Source organism: Vanacampus margaritifer, chromosome 2 (genome assembly GCF_051991255.1).
Source record: "Vanacampus margaritifer isolate UIUO_Vmar chromosome 2, RoL_Vmar_1.0, whole genome shotgun sequence".
In the NCBI taxonomy this organism is placed as follows: Eukaryota; Metazoa; Chordata; class Actinopteri; order Syngnathiformes; family Syngnathidae; genus Vanacampus; species Vanacampus margaritifer.
Window position 1 is genome coordinate 29,288,662 of NC_135433.1, and position 26,900 is coordinate 29,315,561.

At 40.3% G+C, this 26,900-nt stretch overlaps 1 protein-coding gene and 1 long non-coding RNA gene across 2 annotated transcripts in view; both read right to left on the reverse strand.

Moving 5' to 3' along the window:
- LOC144043494 (sickle tail protein) overlaps window positions 1–11,279 on the reverse strand; it is a 48,815-nt gene extending 37,536 nt beyond the window's left edge. Inside the window, exon 1 of the mRNA XM_077557190.1 lies at window positions 10,567–11,279. Coding sequence (XP_077413316.1) covers window positions 10,567–10,843 — 277 coding nt within the window. The 5' untranslated portion in view covers window positions 10,844–11,279. The remainder of the gene's footprint in view (window positions 1–10,566) is intronic.
- Window positions 11,280–18,248: 6,969 nt separating this feature from the next.
- Window positions 18,249–26,214, reverse strand: LOC144044755 (uncharacterized). The gene is made up of 3 exons (XR_013291349.1): window positions 26,075–26,214; window positions 19,051–19,158; window positions 18,249–18,502 (listed from the first exon to the last, which is right to left on the reverse strand). It is a non-coding gene; the product is annotated as an uncharacterized LOC144044755 (long non-coding RNA).
- Between the last annotated feature and the right edge of the window lie 686 nt (window positions 26,215–26,900).

The window sequence follows — 26,900 nt, forward strand, 5'->3', positions numbered from 1 at the left end:
CGACTACGTCACGGCTATCCGCCATTGTTGTTGACAGACTGACGGTTTGCGCGCAGTCACGCGAGAATTGGCACATACGTCATCAGTCTGTGACAATGCGTTGTCATCGAGCTGCGACCATTACGTCATCACTGGAGGAGTATCCTGCATATGGTGTCCCGACGGACGCGTACGGGGCGTGTTTTCCACTCAAAAGTGATCGGTTTCAAGCTCCGAAACCGCGCCATCGTGTGGACGAACGGCCTAAACGGTAAGAAACTTGTGAGTATACATTGAAACTGACTTTCGTGTGGACGGGGCCTAAATACACCAACACTAATGAGACACACTTGGGGAACACAATAAACTGAGGGCACCGATTGGTCAGACACACTGCAGGGAAGAAACACACACATGGACGTGATCAGACATAACGAGACAAGGGGAGAAATCAGGAACACATGACAAACCAACCATAGACAAAAACAACAAACACACCCAAAATAAACTGAATCCAACCCCTAAAAAAACCCAAACATAAAACTTTCACTAAACCGCTGTAACACAAGTATACTTACAATGCACGAAATGTGTTATAGATTAATTTATCTGAAATCCACTTAACCTTTGTGCTGTAGACAAGCTGTAAATATGAAAACCACAAAGGTCTATACAACTATAAATACGTAAACACGCATAAATTGATAGCTCAGAAATTCTAGTACATTGCACACACATTCCTTTGCAAAAACAAACTTGTGGGCTCCAGTGACATTTGAAAAAGAAATTGAGGCCCAGCAGTGTTTGATGCACTCAACAGAGACTTCTCATGACTGCCTTGTCACGTTCAGCCCTTTGCTGCAAAGGTCACGTAGTGAGATCTTGTCTTAATGTTGTCACTTCAGCTTGTTATGGCCTCAGCTCAACCACAAAATGTCACAACGCATCCATTTGATAATAATTACAAAACTGGATTCGAATATGTGATGTAATCTGTAATAATGGGATATTGAATCACCATCTCATTCACTTAATGTATGGAATGTTGAATAATACTAATACTGTACTAAAACTATCATACTGTATAATTATAGCTAAATAATAACTGTTACTGCTCAAAGTTTGATTCAAAAGAAACAAAAATATGTTTATTTACAGTATGCAGTATACTTGTCAAGGATACTTCAAAGGAGCTCCAGGGGAGCTGGTTATCAAACTCGCAACCTTCAAGTTGAGGGATCCACCACATGATCCAAGCATTTCGCAAAGCATACTTGTGCAAGACCTTAGCAAGCACAGGTTTTTTTTCTCTCATCGACTTGACCCACGTCCTAACCATAAATGTGCACGTATGATTTTTCATGAAGATAAAAATGGGAAGTGACAAAGGATCCTTTACAATCTTGATGCTGCATGTACCATCACAATTTTCCATCCCCTCCCTCTCGCTCCCTCCTCCCCAATCCTTGACAAAGTAGATCTGATTGATCTAGTTCAGTGGAGGCCTGGAGGGAGATCGTAGCTTTTTACTGTGCTGGGCAGCACTGAGTGGATATGTGGCTCACAATTTGGACAGCCACTCCATCAATTAGCTAGTTCGTTTGCTGACATTGTCCAATTAGACTTTTTTGGGTACAAAACCAAAAATGGGTGCTCGTGCAGTCTGTGTTGCTTTGATTGCTCATTGGACCACAGATTCTGTCAAATGTATACACTATAGGTATGGGAATGTACCAAATGTAATACTAGTATCTGCTATATAAGCGTAGGTAAGCTATTCATTTCAATAATATATATATTTACATATTTTGAATATGTACACCCCTCCGGAAGTATTGACAGATATTCACATCACCGATTATCACATGTCAATGATGCTCTGGCTAAGGTTTTATAAGTCAAAGAGGTGGGGAACAAAAACAGGAATATCAAAACTAGTGATGGGAAAATGAAGCTTCATGAACCTTTTGCGACTCCTCTAGATGGCGCTCTTGGTTTAAAATGGGGCTGGAGAGGAAAAAACGGCGATTGGCTGGTGGGAAGAAATTTATTTATTTTTATGTGACGATTTTAAGTGTGCCGCACCGTGTCCCGCTCCAAATGCCCTACAAATGCGTCATCCGCATCGGACCGCACGCATCCGTGCCCGCCGGTGCGAAGTGCTGTACATTGACTATAAAGTGCAATTGCACTGCCAGAAAATGCTCAGTTGCTCACCCCGGATTTGGTGTTTAATGTACCATTCGCCAACATGTCTATGATGTCTGTGGTGTGGACGCATTTCAATTTATAGTGTGCTTTGTTAAGATGCCCGTGCTAAATAAGCCTAAATATTTTATAATATTATTATAATTTTAAATAATTAGAATAAATGCAATGATAATAAAAAATTGGGATCATTTTTTTTCAGCGTTTCAGTTTTCGGCCAAGCATTTCCCATTTTGGGTTTCGGCCCCAAACATTTATTTTGGTGCATCCCTAATTTATTTATTTTAGTTATTTATCACGGTGATTTCTTCATATTATTATTATTATTTTTTACATCCTGTTTTCATTAGTTTTATGAGCTGGAAGCCCAAATAATGTAATAAATACTTGAAATCACTTGAGTTGTGGACCCTGAATCTATAATCTATGGAAGTTTGACTTTTTGAACGGAATTATGGAAATTATTCAACTTTTCGAGGATATAATTTTTTTTTTTGATGAGCACCAGTAATCTAGCATAGCTAGCTAGTATAGCTAAGTAAATCATAGCTTATTGGTTGCAATGTAGCAGCTAAGATCGGCTTGCTTAGAGAGTAGTGTGGCTTTGATAAGAGATAGGAGAGGTGGGGAGGAGTAAAGTGAGTGTATTCAAATCTTGGAAGCAGTTCGAAAATTTGCTAACTTGAATTGTACCGCTGAAGCAACATTTCGAGATATTGATGGGGAAATGGAGCATATGTTGTTAAGTTTGATAAATATCTGGTGTTCTTGTATTTGTCAAAATTATGGGGCTCGCTAATTTTAATACTTGTTGTCATGTTTGGGGTGGATGTGACGTCAACACATTGACGGGCCATCACTCGCATCCCCATTAGTTACTGAGTGAGACGCCAGATCGCTAGCCAATGAATGTAAGTCTGTCATCCAGACTCGATTATTTGTTTGTTACTTATTTAACGGGAAATGATATACAGTACTGTATGTAACCCCACACGAATTTGAAGTTCCACGTCAAAGTGCAATAAATAAATAAATAAATGAACAAACAAACAAACATAAAATAATTGCGTTGGATATTCACATATTTATCACTATGCATTTTTCAATAATTTGTAGTATTTAATTATTTATAATTATTATATTTGTTTGAGAAGTATTATTGTAAATTCTCCATACAGAGGGCAAATACTTGCAAACGCGACAGCACCTTCCCTGTCTCATCTCATTGACCAGCAAACGGGCATCACCAGTCTCGGATTCATGGACCTTCTTTGAGTATTCTCTGAAGAGTTGCGAGAATGATTCGTTAAAAAAAAAGCCACATTTGATTGGGGAAGTTGGTTGTGCCGACACAGCTTCCATAATGGTGATGGTGATGTCAGGGCTTCATTCCTTGCTGGCCAATAAAGCTGCGAGCAGTAGCTGTCATGGCGTTTCGACAAATGCGTTCATGAAGCTATTACAAGCTTGCTTTAATACAACCAGTATAACAAAAAAACGTGTTTGGAGATTTTCTTGATAAACGATACATATTTCTTCTTCTGACCACCACAGGTAGACTTTAAAGGTCAAAACTACAGCTGAGGCAAAAGGAGATGCAGGGAAGGGACAAGATCTTCGACCCCGCAAACTCAAACTAACTGACCTTTGAAATTTTTATTTATTTATTATTATATAAGGAATTTGGCTTTGGTGGTTCCACTGTACCACACTCAGCATTAAACATTGAATTAAGCAGGCGGTCATTTAAACAAAAACAAAACAGAAGGTACAGTAGGCTTTATAGAGCACGACCAAGGCGAGGATAATATATGTAAATAAAAGCAATAAATAAGTAGGCATAAGCATCAAATGAGATTGCCCGCCATATAGTGGACATAAATAAAAACACTGCCAAATCCTATTTAGCTAAACCAGACATACAGTATTCCAAACACATGTTGAATTTCTAAATGTAAAATCTGCAACTGAAATAACTGCTTTCTTCTAGTTTTCAACACAATACAACACATCATTTCTGTGGGCGTGTCTAAAAATAAGTGCAAGAAATTGTGCCATGAGTTTTATCTGAAGAGACATGTAGCTCAATGCGTAGCCTGGATGATCAAAAATACTCTCTGAAGATGTTTTCAGACCAAGCAGCTGTTTCCCAGGGCACTTATTGCTCAGTGGTGTGGAGTGTAGCAGATTTGAACAATAAGACATTAAAAAAAAAACTTTGGGGCTTTAAATAGGAAATCTCATATGAAATTGTGCTGCTGCTGTCGGATCAAATTAAGAACATGGTAAAGCAGCATCCACTGGGATTTGTAAAACGAGTAGAAAAGAAAGAAAATGTGCTTAGAGAGACACACGACAAGACACCGACATGAAACTACATGATACAATGAACAAACATTTGGGCGCCATGAGCTTAATGTTACTCCTGCCAATCAAGCAAATACACCTCAGAAGTTTAATTGAATTCAATCCAGAAGACGGTCACACATTATGACCAGTATGGCAATTACTTAAGAACACCAGCAATGACTTTATTCCCTTTGCAAAGCATTGGAATCAGGGCTGTTAATAAAACGTAAAGGCAAAGTCACTTTAACCCAGTTGATTGATCTAACTGACGCATTGGTCATGTGACATTCACAAGCTGAGCCATGATTGGTCATTATCTGAGCTCTCAGCAATTGTGGTGTCATTTTCAGTCGACAGCAAGTGACATCAATGCAGCCCCCTGAGATGGATAAAACGGGTGAATTTTGTTAATTAATTAGTTACATTCAGCAGATGCAGACAACCCTGCTTAAAGGTCTCATATTATTCAACTTTTTAACATACTAAAATAGTTCTCAAATGTGTAAAAGACATGTCATGCATTCGTCAAAATTGACTTTGGATCTAATATTTTTGCTGTCCCTAAATCAGCCAAAAAACGCTCTGTTCAAAACAGCCTGGTTTAGGGGCGTGTCACTTTTATGTAAATAGCTGCACCAGGCCACGCCTAGGCCATACCCTTCTCTCTCGAAGGGGAAATGATTTCGGTCATGGTAGCAATGTGCTAATGTTGTGAATGGAAATGACTGGCCATAGGAGCAAAAGAAAAGAAAAATACAGACATGTCTTTTACACATTTGAGAACTATTTTAATATGTGGAAAAGTGGCGTAACGTTTTACCATAACTAAAAGTAGCATAACGTTACTACAGAGACTATGGTTATTTTGCCGTAACCGGCAAATCTCCTGCGAACGGTATTTTGCCGTGAATGTCTCCGATTTGCCGTGAATGCTTGTAGACATTTACAAGTGGTTATAAATAACACAAATGTGCACATTTAGGCAACAGCGCGGTCGCAACGTGCAAGCCGTCTCGTCGAGACCACTTGGCGGCCGGTTAGCATCACAAAGTCATGTCAACTAGGTGGCGAGTTGCCAGTTACGGCAAATTAACCACCTTGGATTGTATCTTGACAAAACAATACACAACCGATTCATATTCAACCACCTCTTGTAACCAAACAACCTTCACACGACAAATGTAGCTCCCACTTTAGCCACTAAAAGTACATCAGTAATATGGTAGAAGGTGCACATCTCTTATTGTGAAAGATAGGAAGGAAGGCTAAATCCAAAATGTTAAACTCACATCTTTCCCGTTTGCAGTGGTGTCACACTGTTGGGACCGATCCGTTATGTTTAAGCGTGTTGCAAATCCAGCTCTGAACAGGCTTTCACTAACAAAACAGTCCTTTGAGAAATGTTGCCGGTACACGTCCTTCAAAAATAAAATGAATCCACTGTCTTCTCAAAGACGTGGGACAAAGGAAGCAACCACTTTTTCCCGATCATTGTTTTTTCCCCTCTCCACGGAGCATTTACTAGCAGGGGAGAAAAAGAAAGGAGCAGCCAGCTTCTCAAATTTCAGTGGGCGTGACAAACCTTTACCAGAGGGGGCTGGGTCGAGTGCACTTCCGTGTCTTTTTGACGTCACTAAGTCACGGAAGTTTAATCTGCCCGTTTGAAGCACATATTTTACAAAGGAAGAGAAAGCTAAAGAAGTCGCAGACTGACTTTTTTCATACCTAGTTGGATTGTAGACAGGCCGGGGAGGCATATTATTGATAGAAAACCCCACTAATGTGCACCCGATTTTGCCACTTTCCTTAATTGTAACAGTGACATTTATGAATATTGTTTGGCTTTATTAAAAATGAAATAAAATAAGCTTTTTTTTTTTACTTAATTATTTTTATTTAAAAAAAAAACATGTTTTCTTGATTTCACTTAACATAAATGCGCTACTTTATTTTAAATAAAAAAATACATAAAATAAAGACAGTCTTTCTAGACTTGACTTTACATAAATACCTTTTTTTAAATAAGAATATTAAATAAAACTAGAAAAATTCCCGCGGAAATTTTGAATGGGACTGCTGACTCTTGTAAATGAGCTGAACAGTTTAAAATTTAAACGACTGGAATCGGTCAAGAAATGTGGAAGTTAACCATAATCAACATCAACTAAAAGTATCTCACTGTCCCTGAAAATGTATTTAAAACAATGTAAATGAGCTGAACAGTTTAAAATTCAAACGACTGGAATCGGTCAAGAAATGTGGACGTTAACCATAATCAACATCAACTAAAAGTATCTCACTGTCCCTTTAAGAAACATGCACTTTCACGCACGCACATTTGACTTGGAGACGTCACGCACCCACATTCCATTGATATTGTATGAGAGACGAACACCTGGAACAAAAGCCTCTCACGACTTAACAAGGGTTTGGGGAACGCGAGCATGTTCTCACTTTTTTAATCGGATGAAAAATGACCAAATGAGAGCAGGTTGAAAACTTGTGATTTATCAGAAATGGAGAGAGAAAGGCGCCTGAATTTAACATGGAAGAGATAGGCGAGTTCGTCCGACTTGTCCTCGCTTAAAGTGAAAATAAAGGTACTAAATGACACCTTAGCCAAATAACAGTTAGTTTGTCTGAAAGAAGAGACTTGTCACTACAAAATGTGAGAATTTGATGTCTAGTGAGCAAAGATTGTGGCCATGGTGACGAGTTGAAGTAAACTTTAAACTTTTTTTGGTTCCCGCCACTCAAAGCCTAATTGCTCAACAGAGTATGTTAGAAGCCTATTTCACTCACTGTCTTTGAACCCGCACTGGGGGGAGAGCGTTCATTCCTTAAAAAAGATTTCGACACTGAGCTAAAGATGGGAAAAATTCCTACAAAATGAGCTAAAATTCGTATCGGTCGGATAACGTATGCGTGCGCAGCGTGTCTTGGAAAAATGTGCTTGATGTGTGATTTTGTCTTTCCATTTCCCATTCATTCCTATGGGATTTTTTGGGGGACTTTTTTGGGGCTTGCGTTGCCATGGTAAGTCGGAATTCCTAGAAAAGTAATGCCGCAGCGAGTCCGATCGAGCCGCATCGTTTGATACCTCATTTGTCCCGGTGCGATCTACGGTACGGGCCGCATTTTTGCGGAAAAAATCTATAATAATAAACCCATTTCCTGGGTAGAATAACAATATGTGCCTGCTTGCTTCGCTCAGCAGTCCCATAATAAATCTTTATAAAATTTAAAACATTTATAGCATACATTGTTTAGAAATACATTTTAAGACCTCCTGCAGTCACAACACAATCTGGTGGTACTTGATTGCATGATTTCCACTTCAAATAAATATTGCGATGAGTGCGAGCATGCATTTTTTTTTTTAAAACTTGATGCAGTGCTTTTGAAGCGAGATAACATCTTGTCGACAGCACAGACAAATTACAAAAAACTTGATATTTTTGTCTTTAGCTTCCGCAAACAAAAAAATTGTGACTAGTACCAATATGTGATCAGGTGTCCTCCTGTATTATTATTATTAGTCATTAAATATTAGCTTTGTTGCATGCATAACACGTGCATGAGTGACCACCGTAGCTGAAGAGTATGAACTCTTTATTTAAGTCTTGTCGAATGTTGCCGGAGATGATTAATTGGTAGCTGGAGAGTGGCGAAAGGTGTTAGTCAGCTGAAATTCTGGTGAAACCTTCTTATATGCAGGAAACACAGTAAATCCAATATACTGTAAGTAACGTAATGTTATGTGAATTTGTTGAGTAACTTTAGTCTGATGACTTGGCTAGGAAAAGTGTTAGATTGGTCATTTTTCAGTGATCTAGCAGAAGGATAATCATCATGCAAAAAGTTTCCCAGAAAAACAACAAATCAAGTGTTTCTCTAAATTTAGTCCTACATGCGTATTAATTTGAAGAATTAATTTGAAATGTATTCCCCATATTGTGACTGTATTCTTTGTTTTTTCATTCTGATCCTTTTGCTCCTTCAGAACATTACTAAACGGCACTCGATACAATTAGAGTGACATTAGATGCAACCCTGACTGCTCCAATTACCACAGACACCACTGTTGCCTGCACTTTTCTAGCTCTCTTTCAACCTTGTTTTTTTCCCAGCTTCTCCCCTATTTAGTGTACAGACTCAACGATGCGGCACCTTGGGTGATATCCTCCATACATAATTGTGAGGAGCTTTCTTTTCTTAATGTCAGTGCCTTTTATTTGCCCCTTTAGGCAAACAATGTGGTTTCTGATTACAAGACATTCAATTCAATTTTATTTACGTGGAGCTAAAAGTCATGTCTGCCACCTAGAGGTAAACGGTGATATCACAACTTAAAAACTACTATCCCCACATGCGTGCTCGGCACCCACATATTTGCACTTTTTAAAAATATTTTTTGTGGGATATTTTTTCCCATTCCACCCACCCGCTCCATTTTTGTGGAAAATCATTTTTTGAAGATTTTTTTTTTCTGTTTTCCCAATGCATTTCAATGGGAATCAATTACATGCGAATTTTTGCGATTTGCGAGCCGGCCCGGTCCATCGCAATTAGTCTGGGCTGACTTACCCTGCTATTCGGGGAGATGGACCAGGCATACAGTGACCTAATAAAGTCCTCATAAGCAGTGAACCCTGGGACATGTCGTGCATTAATTCAAACCTTTAATCACTCTTCACTTCATCTGCAAAGTCCTGCACGTAGCAACACATTAGCATATGACTTAGTCATGTTACCTAATTACTGTATAACGTGCTGCTGGAGTAGTCTATTTGTGCACCCAAACAAACCTCCATCCCCACGCAAACACGCACACACATTGCTCTGGGGTGTTTGACTCATGGGCGCGTGTTTGTAAGTTACGTACGCTGACTGCTTCAAGAAGACCACAAATGCGTTTGAATAGGAACACTGCAAAAGTTGAACTTCTCCAAATGCTAACATGTCGGTGAGAGATAAACACTTTTGATTCCTATGTGAATGCAGATAAGTGCATTTAATAACGTCCAGTAATTAGATTTGATTCCCCATTGACAGTACATTACATGCTAATAAATTAAATAAATAAATGATATAAACAATTAAATTTAAGAAACAATAAATATAAGAATAAATCAATCAATAAATCACCAAGTTAAGTGAGCTGACTGCTTTCTAACTTTCATTTGGTGTGTCCACACTCACAGCAATATTGTGAGAATTCATTCTCCACTGCGAAAGGCCACAATGCTCATAAAATAAAATGGCCAGTTGGTTCAGCCCGTGTATGAGATATGCACTGTAACCCCAACATGCACAAGCAAGTGGACGGACCCCGTCACATTCAGAGAAACGGTCACACTCGTTGCCTCAACTCTTGTGAAGCTATGCCGCATGTATCATTTGCCAGATGCCTGTCGTTGCACCTGTTTAATGAGTGGCAAAATATGACCCCGTGCTGACCTAATGCCCCCATTCAGCATGTGCTCTGATGCCAACACAAATACATCATAGTATTGTCTATCGTAGTCAAAACTCACTTTCTAATGTCCAAAAGTAGATAAGGGCGTGTCTTTGCAGATTTTGTTTGCATTCTAAACAAAATGTGTTGAAAGATTTTGCATTGTGTAGCTCTTTTTTTCTCTCCGTTTTTTCGTCTAATATCATAATAATTCCAATAATCATAATCATTTGGGTCGTGACATTCATGGTATTAAGTTCTTATACAGCTTCATTACCAATTGTATTATTGCAATTGATAACAATAAATATGAAAAGTTCCCAACTATCTAACTATCATCTACTAAATGTCTATGTACAGTATGTATGTAACTGAGTGACCTAAACTAATAAGACTGTTTTAAAGGACTTTATTTATATGATAAACATATTTTAATGAAATAATAGCAAATGAGGCTTTTGAATACCTTTTGCTGTTGACACTCACAAGAATGTAAAGAAATATCCAGTAACAATAGTTTTTTGCAACTTTACATGATGTTGCATTATACTAATTAGCATGTGCCATCTTACCTTCATTGTAACACTTGTCTGCAGGCTCAGAGGCTTTGTCATCATCATCAACTTTAGCCGCTCCGTTGTGTCCTTGTCCCAATACAGAAGCCTTGCTTTGGTTCTGGCTCTGGGCTGCTAAGGGTCTTTGGACCAAGTTTCCCTCGCTGCCTGCTCTCATCAGCCTCTCTCCAATGCGCAGCATGCATGAGCGGTTACCTTGGAGGTCCTTTCTTAAATTGCAGTTCTGGGATCCTGCTGATCCGGGTCGACCCAGACGGGATGAGGACTTGGACATCTTACCCAACGGCTTGTGGAGAGCCCTTAGTTACTCCAGGGTATGTCTGTCGTCCTCCTTTCTGGAGCTTTTCCAGGAGTGGCTTGTATTACATTGGCTTTATAACGACACTTTCTTGTACTTCTCTCTTTCTTCCCATCCGTTGCTGTTTTCTAATGTCTGTCCCGATCAGTCTGTCAGTCAGTTTTTCATCCAGTTTGTCTCCTGTCACGTCTCTTTGGGAGGAATCGTCCGTATCGACATGTGCCTACTCTTGCCTCACATTGCCAATGAGTGGCTTCCAGCAGTAATTTCTTTCAAAATTGTGGGAAAAAAAGAGACTGTTTACTGCCTTCCTAGCTTGGTCTCTGGCTGACTGCTCCCACTGAGAGCCTGAACTCTTCTGGGAGAGCTGTTTCTCCCTATCCTCTGTATCCCTCTTTCTCAGTCATCTCCTTCTCCCTCTCTCTCTCATCTTTCCCGCTTTTAATCTTTTCCCCCTTTAATCCACCTTCTGTACTCGATTCTCTCTCTCTCTCTCTCTCTCTCTCGGCAGTTTACGTGACACTATAAATCCATCCTGATGTCTCTACAGTCACATCATACAAGAAACAAATTCTGTCTTGTTGCCTTTCCTTATTATTGTTTTACCCTTCATACGCACAAAAAAACTACCTTGTGCTTTCTGCTTCTTGATGTTTCCACTGGGTAATCATGGTGTTATCCCCTGCAGCCTTTGCAGAAGATGCTGTTTGCCACTTGTTCATTGAGCCATAACAGCAGTGAGATGCATGTTCGCGTGAGATTTTCTGGATTGAATTGATCTCAAGTTAGAAACAAAATTGATATAATGCCGGAACAAATTTTACGTACACTCATCTAATCTTAAAGGCGCAGTGTGCAATAAGTGACCACTAGATGGCGATAAAGCATAGCATGCAGCCAAAATGTATGCATTTAGAAGCACGCAGAGGCTCGTATAATGTGGTGGCTCAGAGAGACCACACTTAGCAGGGCCTACCAGCAATTCTTATTTTGGGCAAGCAAACCGAGCGATGGCAACTTGGCAGTGTGAAGCACGACGAGTGACGCCGAAAGACCGAGCCAGCCGGATTTAGCAGCTAGTAAGAGCGGCTAACGAGAGTTAGGCGGAGCCATAGGCTGGAGTTGCTAACAAGAGCGGCTAGCTGGAGAAGCTAGTTGAAAAAAAAAACACACAAAAGCTTGTGAGAACAAAGAAGAAAGTGACAAGTGACGGGAGCCCGAATCACGGGACTCGGCGACGACAACCTGCAGGCCACAGCTGTGGAAGGTAAGCGGCAGTCGACCCATTGGGTCCACTACATTCGCAAAGTTGTCCTTTGGGCATCCGTAGCAGGAGGATGGCAGCGAAACATGGCAGCCTCTTGTAAGGTGAGACTCCAGCCATGTCATATAATTAGTGATTACTAGATTACTATTATTAGTATGAATTTTTTTTTTTTAATGCGATACGACATGTTTTTTTTGTATACTATTGACCTAAATAGTCGTTGTTTTTTTAAATGAATGAATTATTAGTTCACCACTAGATGGTGCTAGGGATCACTGACTTTACCTTTAAGCCAATGTTGAATCAAAATAGTAATTTATTCTGTAGGATAACCCACTTGAAATACAGGGCCACATTGTTAATAAAGACAGAAAACTTGAAGGCAGCATAACAGATGTGCAGGACATACCTTGCACATAACTTGAAATTCCACAGACGACTGGCAAAACATGAGGAGGCAGCTCGAAGGGCGGCCATGGCCAAATACGAAGGGAGATTTTCAATAGACAGCTGAACGGCAAGAATAATGTCCAGGCCATTAACACCCTGCCAATAATCAGATACTCTTCTGGCATAATACCCTGTCCACTGGAAGAGATGCAGGCAGATATCAAAAAAAGAAAGCTCCTTACAATGCAAAGAGGGTTCCACCACCCCAAGTCCAACATCCGGAGGCTTTACACAAAGTGGGCAGAGGGGGGACTATCCAGGAAGAAACAACAGACCTCCAAGAATAGCCTATACATCAAGATGATGACCCCCAGGAACGACCTGCTTAGTGAATGGTTCAGACAACGGAAGCTCATGAAGAAGAATGAGCCAGATGGACTGTCATTGAAAGACAAACCCCTGCATGGCATGTATGATTGACAAATTATAGAAGTGGCTGACATCGAGAAACATATCAGTGGCTGGAAAAGAATTGGCTGAAAGACAGCACGGAGACGCTAATCACGGCAACACAAGGGCAGGCCCAAAACGCAAGATCAATAGAGGGCCTTTTTCAAAACGATGTGGTTGTATTTATTGGAGGACTGTCTCCAAAAAGAGTGAATCAGCAGTCGCCACGGCACCAATATGGTAGATTTGGTGCACTGTCCCATTTTTCCTTGGATTAAAATAATCTGGAAAATGTATGAAATTTTTGAGTGGAACATTTTGTACATCATTACAGAGCTCTTACGGTGGTCCACCTTCCTTCTCTACTTGTCCTTTTTTTTTTTTTTTTTTTTTTTTTTTACTCAGCAACATTAGGCTACAAAGCAAAGTCTGAATGTGACTGTATAAGGTGAGCCAGGGTTCAGCCTGTACGGGTAAATGTTCATCATGCCAGTGGACATTAGTTGTGGCTAAACTTTCCTCTGCTGTGCTACAAATGAAGGCCGACAGAGCCCAATTTGATAGCACGACAGAGAGAGAGAGAGAGAGAGAGAGAGAGAGAGAGAGAGAGGTGGCTAAGAAAAAAAATGTTATCTCATTTGACTGTTGCATTTTTCTGTTCTTCTCTTCTGCCCGCATAAAGCGAGTCAGGTCGTATTCAGTATGTTTTGGAAAGCAGACAGAATTCTGTCAGTCTCTTGAAGCTGGAGTGGAGTTATGGTGGACTGACCCTGTTCAATCACGTTCTGAGCAACAACGACAAAATCATCCTTGCTCTCTTGTAACGTCTCATTTAAACCCCACACCACATTTCATATGATAAGAACAATGGATTGTTATATAACTAAATGTAATGTCCATGCTCCCAAATTTTAGACAATTCTTCACATCAAAGGTAAAGATAATTGTTATACAAGTCACCTGAAATCATACACTGTTCCAACTAAAGGGAACGCATTATAATCACAAAGCAATTTGAGGGAGTCACAGTTGTACCTGCTGCTGTGCAAATGGGAGACAAAAGTGGACTGATGGAAAAAAGGAATTAGCAAGACAACCCCTATTATGCAATATGTAGTGTATGGATCAACTTTTCAGAGCGCAGGTATCACTGCATGCATGCGCGAGATATGTTATATGCTTTTCACTTGTCTGTGATTGCTGTCCGCCTCAGTAAGGAGTTGCATAAAGCCAAGTTTCGAATTTGCCTCCACATTAAATTGTTAAAGACACAACAGAATATTTTAGCCACACTTAAAATCGGCACATTCACATAGTCACCAACGTTTAAAAATAAATTAATAAATTTGTTTGTGCCAGCTTCGAGAACGGATTGCAAAGTCACAGTCAGTGTCCTGTACAGGTCTGCTGCCACCTGGAGATGGCGGTATGTTTCTGTGTTTAAAACTGTTGATAGTAATAGTGCTAGCATTAGCTAAAGTATTTAGCACGGCTACCGGGAGGTCGGTGAAAAAGTGAAAGCGCTCGAGGGGCTCTTAAAAAAAAAAAAAAGGAAGGCGCTGCGGGAGAAAGAGTGGCTCACCTGTACTGCATTACACGGCAGTTCTGTCTATTTTCGACCCACTTAAATGTTGTACACCAAGTGACGTCCCTCTCCTCCGGTGTGCGCAATGACCCCGGGAGCTTTTGCGACCGACCGGTGCAAACTCACACGGTGAAAAGCCAGCGAGAAGAAAAGGCGGACACTCACCCCTGCGTTCTCTGTTTAATTCAAACAGACGTTTGCTTGCAGCGTTTTTTTGCTTGCGTCACCGCAACCTATTTCGGCCACATTCTTTCGGATTTAATTTTATTTCGGCCGAATGCCGAAAATGGCAAGGATAGCAATTTTCGACCGTACATTTTCGGTAGCCGAATATTCGGTGCATCACTACTTTCTTCATTAAGCATTAAACCATAAATGACTTACTCAGCAATATAGCTTCATGCTGTAGTGGAGGTCATATTTCTTTTAGCTGTACTTTCTTATTTTCATATCTGATTCTATCTTTCGAGTCTCTGTGTATCTGAGCTGTCATTTTGAGGCCAATAAAGAAAATTACTTTAATCCTACAGTATATACAGTATGTCATCCTGGACATGATGGGTTATTTTTAGCAGTTTATCCTCCAGGCAACACACATACATACTTAACACACACCTTAAGATACTAGAGGACTTGCACTGTGGCTGAGTAAGAATGTGAAAAAGAAAGTAACCTCCGGGCAGAACAAGAGAGAAAGCAAGGAAACAAATTTGAGAAAATTTGACTTGACGCGTGGTAGAAAAGGAAGTGCTTTAAGTTATTTAGGTTATAATGAGGATTTGCAGAAGGCAATTAGTCAGCTGATTCATACTTAAAGCAAACAACAGATTCATAATGTCATCCCCTTTTTTTAAAAAAAATATTGATCATAAAATCTGTAATGACCAGGGCTTGACATTGACTTTTTGTTTAGAAACCACTGTAGCCAGTGTTCCCCACCAGCCGCATTTTTTGTTGGTTGAATAGGGTTTTGTGCAACCAACTTCTATTTGGTAAAACAGGTCAAAGCCATTCCTTTCAGTGTGTTATGTTGTGGTATGATGAGGACCCAGGTGCAGGGAAACAGGGCAAGACGGGGGGGGCAGAGGTGCAGTTACAAAAAGGGATCTAATTAAACAAAAACAAGGAGGTAAACAGTGATCTGTCAGACAACAAAACAACAACATCCAATAAACAAGCTAGGCAAAAATGTGGTTAACTACAGGGCAAAAATGAATCGACACAGACAAAGGGGATGTCATGTCTGGGAAGATCTGGCTTTGGTTGAGGGCCCTGAGTGGGTTCCCGCCCTTCCGCGGGTTGACCAATCCGGGCCCTCAGCCACTTGGGCCTGGCCCCAGGTGTGGCTAATTACCAAATTAGTGTGGGTGTATTTAGTTCCCGGGTAGTGATCAGCCCGTGTGGGATCATTGCCGCTTGTCACGGTCACCCCCAGAGTTCTGTCTGTCATTTTGATTTTTGTACCTTTTCAGTTCCTTGTTTATTTTATAATAAAGTACGTCAGTTTAACCCGCACTCCTGCCGTGGTTCTCCTGCCTCCCTGCATTTTGGGTCCTCCATCTCACACGCCGACAGACACCACGGCGCTCCGTGACCACACCGTAACAGGGGAGACAAGAGACTAAATGCACACACACTAATTGACATGACATGACACACCTAGGCAGGACACAAGTGGCAGAGGGTGCTGATTGGTTGACATATGAGGAGGGCAGGCAAACACAGCTGGACATGACAATGCTTGACGAGACTAGGGAGGCACACAAAGACAACATAAAACACAGATCATGACTAAAACTAAGGTAAAATTAACTCAAACAAAACATGACAGAAGAACTAAACAAGACCCAACCATGACAAAAAAAAAACGCGCTCTCAAGGGATACGAGACGTGCCTCGCGGGGTCGGTCAGGAGCCAGAGGCGGCCGCAGCATGGGCACCACCGGATGAGGACCAGAAGACGACAGTAGGTCGTGCGCCGCCAGAGTTGGAGCACAGGGCGGCCGCAGGGCGTGCGCCGCCAGAACAGGGATCTAAGACAGTTGTGGCTCAGGCAATGAGACTTGGTGTGGCAGCGGCTCAGGCAATGGCGCTTGAGGCTGCCGTGGAGCCGGGACCAGGATTTGGGTGTATGCCGTGAAGCCGGGACTGGGACTTGGGGCTGCCGTGGGTGGAGCTGGGACGGGGACTTGGGGCTGCCGTGGAGCCGGGACGGGGACTTGGGGCTGCCGTGGAGCCGGGATGGGGACTTGGGGCTGCAGCACATGAGGTTCCGGGACGGGGACTTTAGGCTGTAGCACTCGAAGTTCCGTGACTTGGGGCTACAGCGCACAAGGTTCCGTGACTTGGAGCTGCAGCGCATGAGGCTCCGTGACCCCCAGTGGACAAAGTTCCGGGACATGGGGCTTCAGCGGACGAGATTCCGTGACTTGGGGCTGCATCGGCACAGGAGAAGCGGCCAGGGGCTGCAGCAGCACAGGCTAAGCAGCCAGTTTCTGCAGCGGCACAGGCCAAGTGGCTTGGGGCTGCAGCGGACGAGAGTCCGTGGCTAGGGGCTATGGAGGACCAAAAGTGCCAACATGAAATAAACTAATACACCATTAAATAATAAATAAATGTGTCATTAATTAATTAAATATGCAATTAAATAAATCAATGTGTTATTAAATGTGTCATTAATTAATTAAATTACCTATGATTATTTGTATATATATATATATATATATAAAATATAATTATTTCTCTATTTAATTCATTATTTCATGGTCACTGTGTTGCGGTTTTTCATGAATTTATTTTATCTGTCAAACTCACCCATCAAAGTTTGGTGGGCAGGTCCTAACACCTGATTGGTCACCCTGCTCACCAATCAAGGCAAATCCATGTCAGACTAATGAATTGATGCAGAGTGAGTAGCTAGTAAACACAATTCAATAGGCTGGGTGGCGCTATTGACCTTAATGGGTGCGTTACCATTAAACTCAGATTTACGCTCTCATGAGGTGCTTTTTGAGACGTGTTGAAATGGAAGTCTTTTTTTTTGCATTTCCTGTAGTCATGTGACCCCGCCCGATGAAAGGAAGAAAAGAAAGGTGGTAGTACAGGGCCACTCGCTTTTGTCGGAATTGCTTATTGAGGGGACAACAAGTTTTATTGAGCCAAGGCTGCCGCGGTCCCATACACGCATTATATTTATTTTCGTGACGTTCATGAGGAGCCGTTAGCGTGACGTGACCGCCTATAAGAACTGCGAGATCTCGTCGAGGCGGGACATTATCAGAACTACGCCTCAGAAGCAAATCACTCTTCAATGGAAACACCTTTAAGTCAAAACTGTACTTTAGCGAATTAGTAGAAATATCGCTTTTATTTTTATGTTGGTTTTGCACGATAACAAGCCTTGATCACTCTATTTCAGCAAAAAAATCCATCACCTTAGCCGCCATGTTTCTAACCTCTTCAGGCTGAAGCAGTCGATTAGACAAGATTTGAGTGAATCAGCCCCGCCCACTAACTTTGACGAGCGAGTTTGACAGATAAAATTAATTCATGAAACGCTGCAACACAGAAACACAAAATAAATAAATAAATATATATATATTTATATACTGTATGTAGGTAATTTAATTAATGACACATTTATTTAATTCCATATTTAATTAATAAATGACACATTTAATTATTTCATGACACATTTATTGAATTATTTAATGATGCATTCATTTACTTAATTTTGGCACTTTTGGTCCACCATAAGGGTCTGCAGCGGACAAGACTCTATGGCTTGGGGCTGCAGCGGCACAGGCGAAGCCGCCGGGGGCTGCGGAGGCACAGGCGAAGTGGCCGGGGGCTGCAGCGGCACAGGCGAAGCGGCCAGGGGCTGCAGCTTGGCTCGCTGTTTATTTCTTCACCTTCTACAAGCTGGGGCAGGAGTCACAACAGCCTGCTGACCAAGGAATTGGGGGATACAAGACACTAGTAAACGAGGCTGAGTGAACGTGAATGGACGAAATGAGACTAGGCGAGGGACGAAGGGGTGTGGGAACATAATCAAGGCATGAGGACGACAAGAGGCTAGGTGGTGTATGCGACTGTAACCGGGGTGACAGACGGCGGGGAACGAGGTTACGTGGAAACATGTTCAAAGTGACTTGACGGGTGAGATTAAAATAAAAATTATAAAAGCTTTCACTCACACTCAAACCAAAATCGGGGCATTCACTCTCTTCACACATCCTCTAAATTGGTATCTAACTCAAATTCTGGGTCAACAAAGATGTGGGGTGACAAAGTGGTGTCATAAGCACTGGGGGAACCGTTTTGTGAAGACAAACTCATCTAACTCAGTGTCAGAGAGCTGGCGGCCGAGGCTCAGGGTGTAGCAACGGTCGTTCAGTAACCAGGTTGGCTATTTGATCCCTGCTCTCCCCAAGTCATGTGTCGTGTCCTTGGGCAAGACACTTCGCACACATTGCCTCCAGTGCTACTCACACTGGTGTATGGAAGGTGCTGATGACGTCTGGAAGCTGGCCGGTGCTGTGCCGGTCGGCGCCGGATGCTTCCTGCTGGGTCCTTTTGTGGTCGGTACATTCTGTTACGCTGTGGTGGGATGAGGACCCAGGGAAGGGGAAACAGGGCAAGGAGGCAGAGGTGCAGTTAAAAAAAAAGGAATTTAATTAAACAAAAACAAGGAGGTAAGCAAAGATCAGAGCAGAGGGTGCTGATTGGTTGTTGACACATGAGGAAGGGCAGGCAAACACAGGTGGACATGACAATGCTTGACGAGACTAGGGAGGCACACAAGGACAACAAAACAAAACATACTGTAGATCATGACTGAAATTAAAGCCTGGTTCAAACTGCAGGAGAATTGGCTCGATTTTAGCCCCGAACTTCCCCTCCTGACAATCGTAAGGACGCGCTGACAGGCAAACGATAATCTTAATAGATAATCCTGCCGTGTGTGTTGACACCACACGCATCCTGATATCAGCGCTCGGAAGGACCTCCGACTTGAAATCGGGGATATTCAACATGTTGGATGGTTTTGGCCTGACTTCGCTCCTGTGCAGTGTGCCCCGAAGACAAACAACAGCGCAGCCTGTTGACAGTGACATGCAGCCAATAAGAAAGCGAGCCGGCGAGGAAGCCGGTGGGGAATCCAAAATCAAAAGTCATGACGTCTGTGCTGTGCGCTATTTACACTCCTTTAAAAAAGAAAAAGAAAAAAAGAAGTAGTTCTTCATACACGCACACACATACTACACAAATAAATGTGGTCTCCGGGTGGGACGCGAACCCACGCTGCAGTCAAGCGATGCCTCGCCGCCCAGAGCCCATTTACACGCCTTTAAACAACGCCTTTTCTTTTTATGCCACTTTTTCAGCTGAAAACCAGGAAGTAGCGCGACTGGTCCTGCATGTTTTTGACTCGGAAGTCACGTTAAATCTCGAGGGGTTTTGTGAGACTTTCTGTCACTTTTGTGAATGAACTTGGCTCGTGTGTGGTGTGTTGATTGTGCAGTGTGGCTACACGGTACGTTCAAAACAGTTACTCCCGTGATTTTTTCTCTTCACGTGTGGCGTCTCTCACAGTTTGGAAATCGGCCAACAATTTTAAAATCTTGTCGTGTGAACCAGGCTTAAGGTAAAATAAACTCAAACAATACCCAAAACATGACAGAAGGAAATTAAACTAAACAAGACCCAACACAAAACCATGACACAGTGACTGACTGATGGAACCAAAGGCTTTGTGTTAACATATATTATATATGTATAAGTAAATGATTTATCTGTATTTAACTTTTGTGCAAAGGCGCCAGCCATAAAAAAAACAAAATTTTAACAAGTTCAGGATCAAACCATCACTAAATATATTGAAAAAATTGACACAAAGCCTTATCATTTAAATGAAGAAGTGAGCCAGCTGTGCTGTATAGACAAAGTGGTTGTATTGCCTAATGGACACTAGAGGGAGACAAGACCCCATTGAGCTCTTCAAAAGTCGAGTCGTGTTAACGAGGAAGTTATTACCATAAACTATGCGTCTGACTGTCCGTCTGCCAACCCTCCTTGCTCTTTGCCCGCCACCCTCCCTAGTCCCTTCACCCCATACCTCATTAGCCCCGCCCCCTTTCTATTTGGCTTAGCTATGCTGACATTAGAATTGTTCTTGACCACAGATGGTCTATTGTTCTCAGACAGTGGGGTCTGAACAAACATGGCCCACCCATTTCTGGACCTCAACAATAATAATAATAATAATAATAATTAACAAACACAATTTCATGGAAAAAATAATATAAACATAGCCTAGTGGTAAAATTTAACTTCCCAGAATAGTAATTATTTTTTAATTCTGTATATGTACAGCAAATTCCTGAATTCATTAGATATTTTTTTTCCAAACATGCGCAAGTGTATTGCAAAGTTAGAGGAGTTATCATGACTGTTCTATATGTCAATTTACCACAACACACCCATGTGGAAAAACTGGCTATGTAATTTTGATTTTGAAGTTTTCTGATGAGTGCTGTGCATTAATTTAAGAAGTTTTTGTCAATTAAATATTACATTAGATAGATGAAACTCCCAGGAGGTAGCCTCATATTCTCCCACTAATGGCCGCATTGAATTGAAAATATACTCATGAGCCACTAGAGGGTGCTTGAAAAGCACATAATGCAATTAGATGGAGAACATGTTGAATAGGCGACACCTCTTCCTCATGCACACAGTACACAGATTCTAGACCAGAATATTAGAGTAAGCACAGTTTGGCTGGGTCTTTTTTAAATATTGGATATTCCATTTAATATAATGGGGCTTTCCCTGGTGGCTTGAGCTGAACCCGTTGTCAGCAGGGCACAGACAAACAACAGTTCACACTCAAACAGGCAAATGGTGAAGAATTCATCAAAAAACAGCTAATACCAGTTAAAATTTACTCTCAAACTAAACTAAGCAAATATTTTCCCCTTTCCCCTATTCAAAACAAAAACATAGTTTAGCCTTTCTAATTTGCTAACTAAATGCTAATTAGCATCAATATTGATAAATTCCAACTGTGTGCCTTATGTCCCCAATTAAGTTTGTGAATCCCTTGTTTAATTTTGGCTTGTTGGTGATATCTCTAGCTGTTCTATCTGTAGTTTCACTTTTCTACAAATACATAGTCAGAGCTGTGTGGCAATTCAAGTAATGTAATTCCAAATGAATCCCATTCTTTGTGCGGGAATATTTGCACGCACGTTTTATGCACACTTGATAAATGAGGTCCCAGAAGTCTCAATGACGCTTTATCAAGAATACTACGTGAATTTTAGGCTAAACACGCTGAAACTTGACTGGCTCCTGCTTCCAGGCAGGACCGCCTAGAAGTCAAGTGGGAATAATACCTTAGGGAATGGTGGGCACACCAGAAGAAGCATTCAATTGATGCAGTGTGACAAAAACTGTTAACTATTTTTTATTGAATTTAATTCAGTAAATTATTGCATGTTGTATTAAAGGGCAATATATAGCGCTATAGTTCCTTATTAAAAATCACAACATCTTTTGTTCTTTTTAGGGGGGGAGGTGGACTGGAACAGATTAATGGCATTTCCATTCAATTCAATGGGAAAAGATGATTTGAGATACAAATTCCTACGCAAAGTATGGTGTTTATCAACTCGGACTTAAGTAGATTAATCATCTCAAGTACAAGCATGAACACGATCTCCCTCCCTCACTTCCTAAAGGATGCAGTTATCTTTTTCACTCTACGATTTACTTCCAATTAATTCCTGGACCAGCCCAGCAGTCAGTCACTTCCACGTCGCTGCATTTCCATCGGATGCTCTTTTTCACACTGAACCTCTGACTTGTTAACAGGTATTTAGAATAGAAAAAGGAAGATCGAGTACATTCATGATGTTTGGAAGTGCATACAGATGGGTAGAATGCATTCTATGTTTACAAGGTGGAAACAGAAAGGAATTCTGACATGCAGCCTAAGAGGATGGGCGATAGAAAAAAAAACAACTGACAAGAGGATAAAGAGGTGGGGCTGGGGCATAAGGGTGAAGATGGAGGGTGTAAAAGAGGGAAGGGAAAGGACAACTGAGAAAAGCCCGAACCTTCATCTTACCCAACACACACCAACAAACATCACAGATCAAAATCATCTGACAGACTGCGGAGGCACACAGATTTAAGTTTGTTTAATTAAGAAAAATAGAGGCATATTGTTTAGCCCCCAGGGCAGACTCATACAGTAGAGAAGCTACGCTAGAGGAGACGGGGGTGGGGTCACATCTCCAGCCACCAGTGGAGAAACCCAATAGATGCTCGAGGCCGGGGTGGCGGGGGCGGCGGGGGCGAGGGGGTTGGTCGGACTGTTCCTCATGCAGGGATTATGCAGCTCAATCAGACTCTGGCAGATTATGTCTGACCGAAACAGACTCAACATGAAAATGAGATTAACAGCTATTTTCTAAATAATTTTGCTGGGTGAAAACAATCAGCTTTGTGATTAAGGGGAGCGCTGCAGGCATCAAATGGCTCACAGATGTAAAAGCGATGATTTAAGAAGATCATTCTGCCACGCAAATCCTCCGACATCCATTTGTTTCAATATGTTTGGAAGGTTTGTTTGTAATTAGTCTGATTTTACTAATCCAAAAACTTTAATAGAGAGCTCCCATAAACCAATTAGGGGCTTTGAAATGTGTTCCCCTTGAGCATAATTAAGACCTTTAATCCCAGCTAAGTTAATAATAAATATTTTAGACATCAGTAGTTGAACCAAAATATTAAATGACCTTCTAAAGCATTTTAATGATCGGTTTACACTCTGTTGAATCAACAACATCTATAGAAATGTTGCAGTTTAAGATCTTGACAAAACGGTCACTTTAGGTCAGTACACATTCAAGATCAATATTTTTATCTGAGTGTCTTATTGCTGTGGTTTCATCCAAAATGTCTTAAGGAATACTTTAACACAGAGTTAATGGCAATAAACAATTTGTGTGCCAAAAGTTGATATCAAAAGGCAATATGATTTTTTTTTATATCAATGATTAGGCCTATTTTTTTAATGATACTCTCTGCACATAATTTGCATTTCCTCTATCCATTCAAACGGTCCCTAATTGTGCAGGCTTTTTTAAAGTAATATTTTCCATCCATTCAGTTATTTAATCAATGTTAATATATATTTTTTTATTTAAAACATGCACACATGCATGAAACTCAAGTCAAAAAGTGATCATGTGCATGGTTATGTAACATTAAACCAATATTTCTGCTGCTTTGAATGAGAATCTGCTTACTTAAATACTTAATAATATGCCTCTTCTTCTCCTTTAAACCTATCCCCCACTTAAAGTCACAAATATATCACAAAAAGTCACCCCAAAAGTTAATTTAACATGTATTTTTAATTCTGCTACTGATGCCTGCTGAACTGATCTCTCTTCTAGAACACTGACATGCTGACTTCTTACATGAGTTTATGGGTGACACATATACAAAAGGGGAAAATAAATCTCACAAGCAAAAGTAAGAATAAGAATAACAATAATTTGTCTTACGTGGACTGTACAAGGTACAGCAGAATTTGTTCCATTTGAGCCATTCAGCACTAGGAGTGTGACGATATATCGATATTGCGATAAATCGTGATACTTTGTCTCCCGATAGAGTATTGATACGCCTACGCAAGTATCGCAATATTCGTAGTTAATATACAGCCACTATAACGGCTCCATTGTTCATTACTTATTGAGCAATTACTTGGCAGGCTGCTAGGGAGAGCGCCTCAAAAGAGTAGCGGGGAAATGTATGGAAGTCTTCAGGCGAAGAAGACTCATGAGCTTACTTTTACTTGTGTAAGACATTTATTATCTGTCCAGCAACTGACGTAGTTTTGCATACGTAACATTTTAAAACATATTTAATGGTTCGACTTTTTGAAGCACACAATTTCTTAGGAATATTAATATTAATTTAATTGGTTTTAATATTTACGTTTTTTTTAATTTACTTTTGCAATGTTCCACAAAAAAATCATCACAGTTTATAAAACAAAACAATTCACTATGTAACTGACTGACATGATGCATGACAATGGCGTTTAAGAAAGACACAAATTTGTTCACAGAAAGTGGTCTCTGTTAAGAAGGCATTTGTATTTGTTTATAAAAAATTAAAAAAAAACACTTAAGTACTCACTGTGAAGAAGACACCAGTTTTTATATATTTTTTCCAGTGATGGTACAAAAAGTAACTATTTTCTCATTGAAAAAAAACATCGATTTATGTCTTGAGTAGTTTTATCACAGATTATCGTGGATTTATTACCTGACCAATATATCGATAATCGCGGTATTGTCATATCGTGAGATATTTGTTATCGTGATCTTTGTATCGCATATCGTATCGTATCGTGAGGTACCCAGAGGTTCAAATCTTTATTTAGCACTTAAAACCAAATTCAGATCTCGCGTCAGCATCTTGGTCAGGGGCAGTTGGCAGAAAATTAACTTTAAAACGATTCAGATAATGAGGCCCCCAGAGCAGTCTGAACTAGTATTGAACCAGGGATTTTCTTGCGTCTTACCTTCCTCTATACATCGCTTCAAACAAAGGAGCGTTGGCTTTCTATAGTCACTAATTGGTACCAAGCAAACCAATTGGCTACAGGACAATTTTACAGCTATGTACATCGCATATAAACTGTATGTGATAACATTTTATTTAGCATAATTTACTACCAAATAGAACAATACATGATACAAAAAAAGCTATTAGCTTCTATGCTTAATCAGCATGTTCAAATGCTTACATTAATCCATTTTTTGTCATTTCTTCTTTTTAATGTCACAATTCAAGGGTATATGAAATTATTTTCTTCTTCTTTAATTTTTTAATTATTTTTTTTATGTTAAACATAACATATTGCGTCTAAAATCCAATCACCTATAAATAGTTGCACTTTCCAATTGCATAACTTCAATTAAGACAGTATGCATATTACATGGTGTTATAATCTTTGTAGCTAAACCCTGGTCAATCATCCACACTTCATACTGATGTTTTGTGTGTTTTATTTTTCCACACAGTTTCAGACACACAATCATTGAACACCTCACCACACCATGAAAACTAAAAGGAATAAAATGACAATTAAATCAATAATTGTCATAAAGTACCAAATGTAATAAATATACATGCTGCTACAAATAGTCAAATACACAATTCAAAGCAAAAATATTTACCAACATATACATTCTTATTATAGACACAATGATAGCAATACTGTCAGTATTAAACCAAGCATGAAATTAAAGAGCTTTTATGAAATAAAGACAAATCTTTTGTAGTGCAAACCTTGTGTTAAATTAAGCTAAGTTTGAGCTGGCTAGCTTAAATACAGTGTGTAAACAAAATAACTTTTGCTAAACAAATTAGCATTTCAAACTACGGCCGTTTAGTACAACACCTTTCAAACGTAGAAATGATTTACCGTGTGCGCCCTTGACCAGTTGTAGAATGTTTTTAATGCAACTTTATTTCTTGTGGTCAATCGCGTTGCTCTCGCTCATCTCTCCTCCCACTCTCTCGTTTCTACTTCCGTACCGAGCAACGCGCGTTACGTACATCCGCCCAGCGAAACAACATCCGGGTTAGGGGGCAATCTAAATAAAGTAAATAAATTCGCGAATTTAATCTAATAACATTTTCCAAATGTATGCAAGCATTTACAATTCTTATGATATTTGCAAAGATTTAAGGGAAACCGGGGCTAGTTGTATCACTCTTTTATACTTTTATTTATTTATCAGAACCAATACATATAAACATAATGCATACTAGATTAAAGACCAAAGTTTTAGGTATATTTTTTGTGTTCATGTAATTTTCATACTTTGTGTCAGTGCAGAATTATAAGCCATCAAACAGAGGTAGTGAACATGTGACATGTTGCCCCACCAATGGTTAAATTATCACACTATATGGGGTAAGATGTCACACTGGATTTTTCAACTAATAAAACAAGGACAAACTTATCCTTGTCCTCCTGTTTTTTACACACACACTGACATTTTTTTATTGAATTGATTTTTTATTTTTTTTAAATGAAGCATTTCAATTAATGGTTTCATGGTTCATCATGAAACTTACTGTAGTTCCAACAATTGGAAAATACATTTTTAAACAATTAACCAGAACATGGCAGATTAATTTTCTTATTCATCAGATTCTATCATCTGAAGAACAATTATGGCATACGTAAACCGAGTCACCAGAGGTGCATTTTTCATTGGACCATTCTTTGCATATGTGACAAC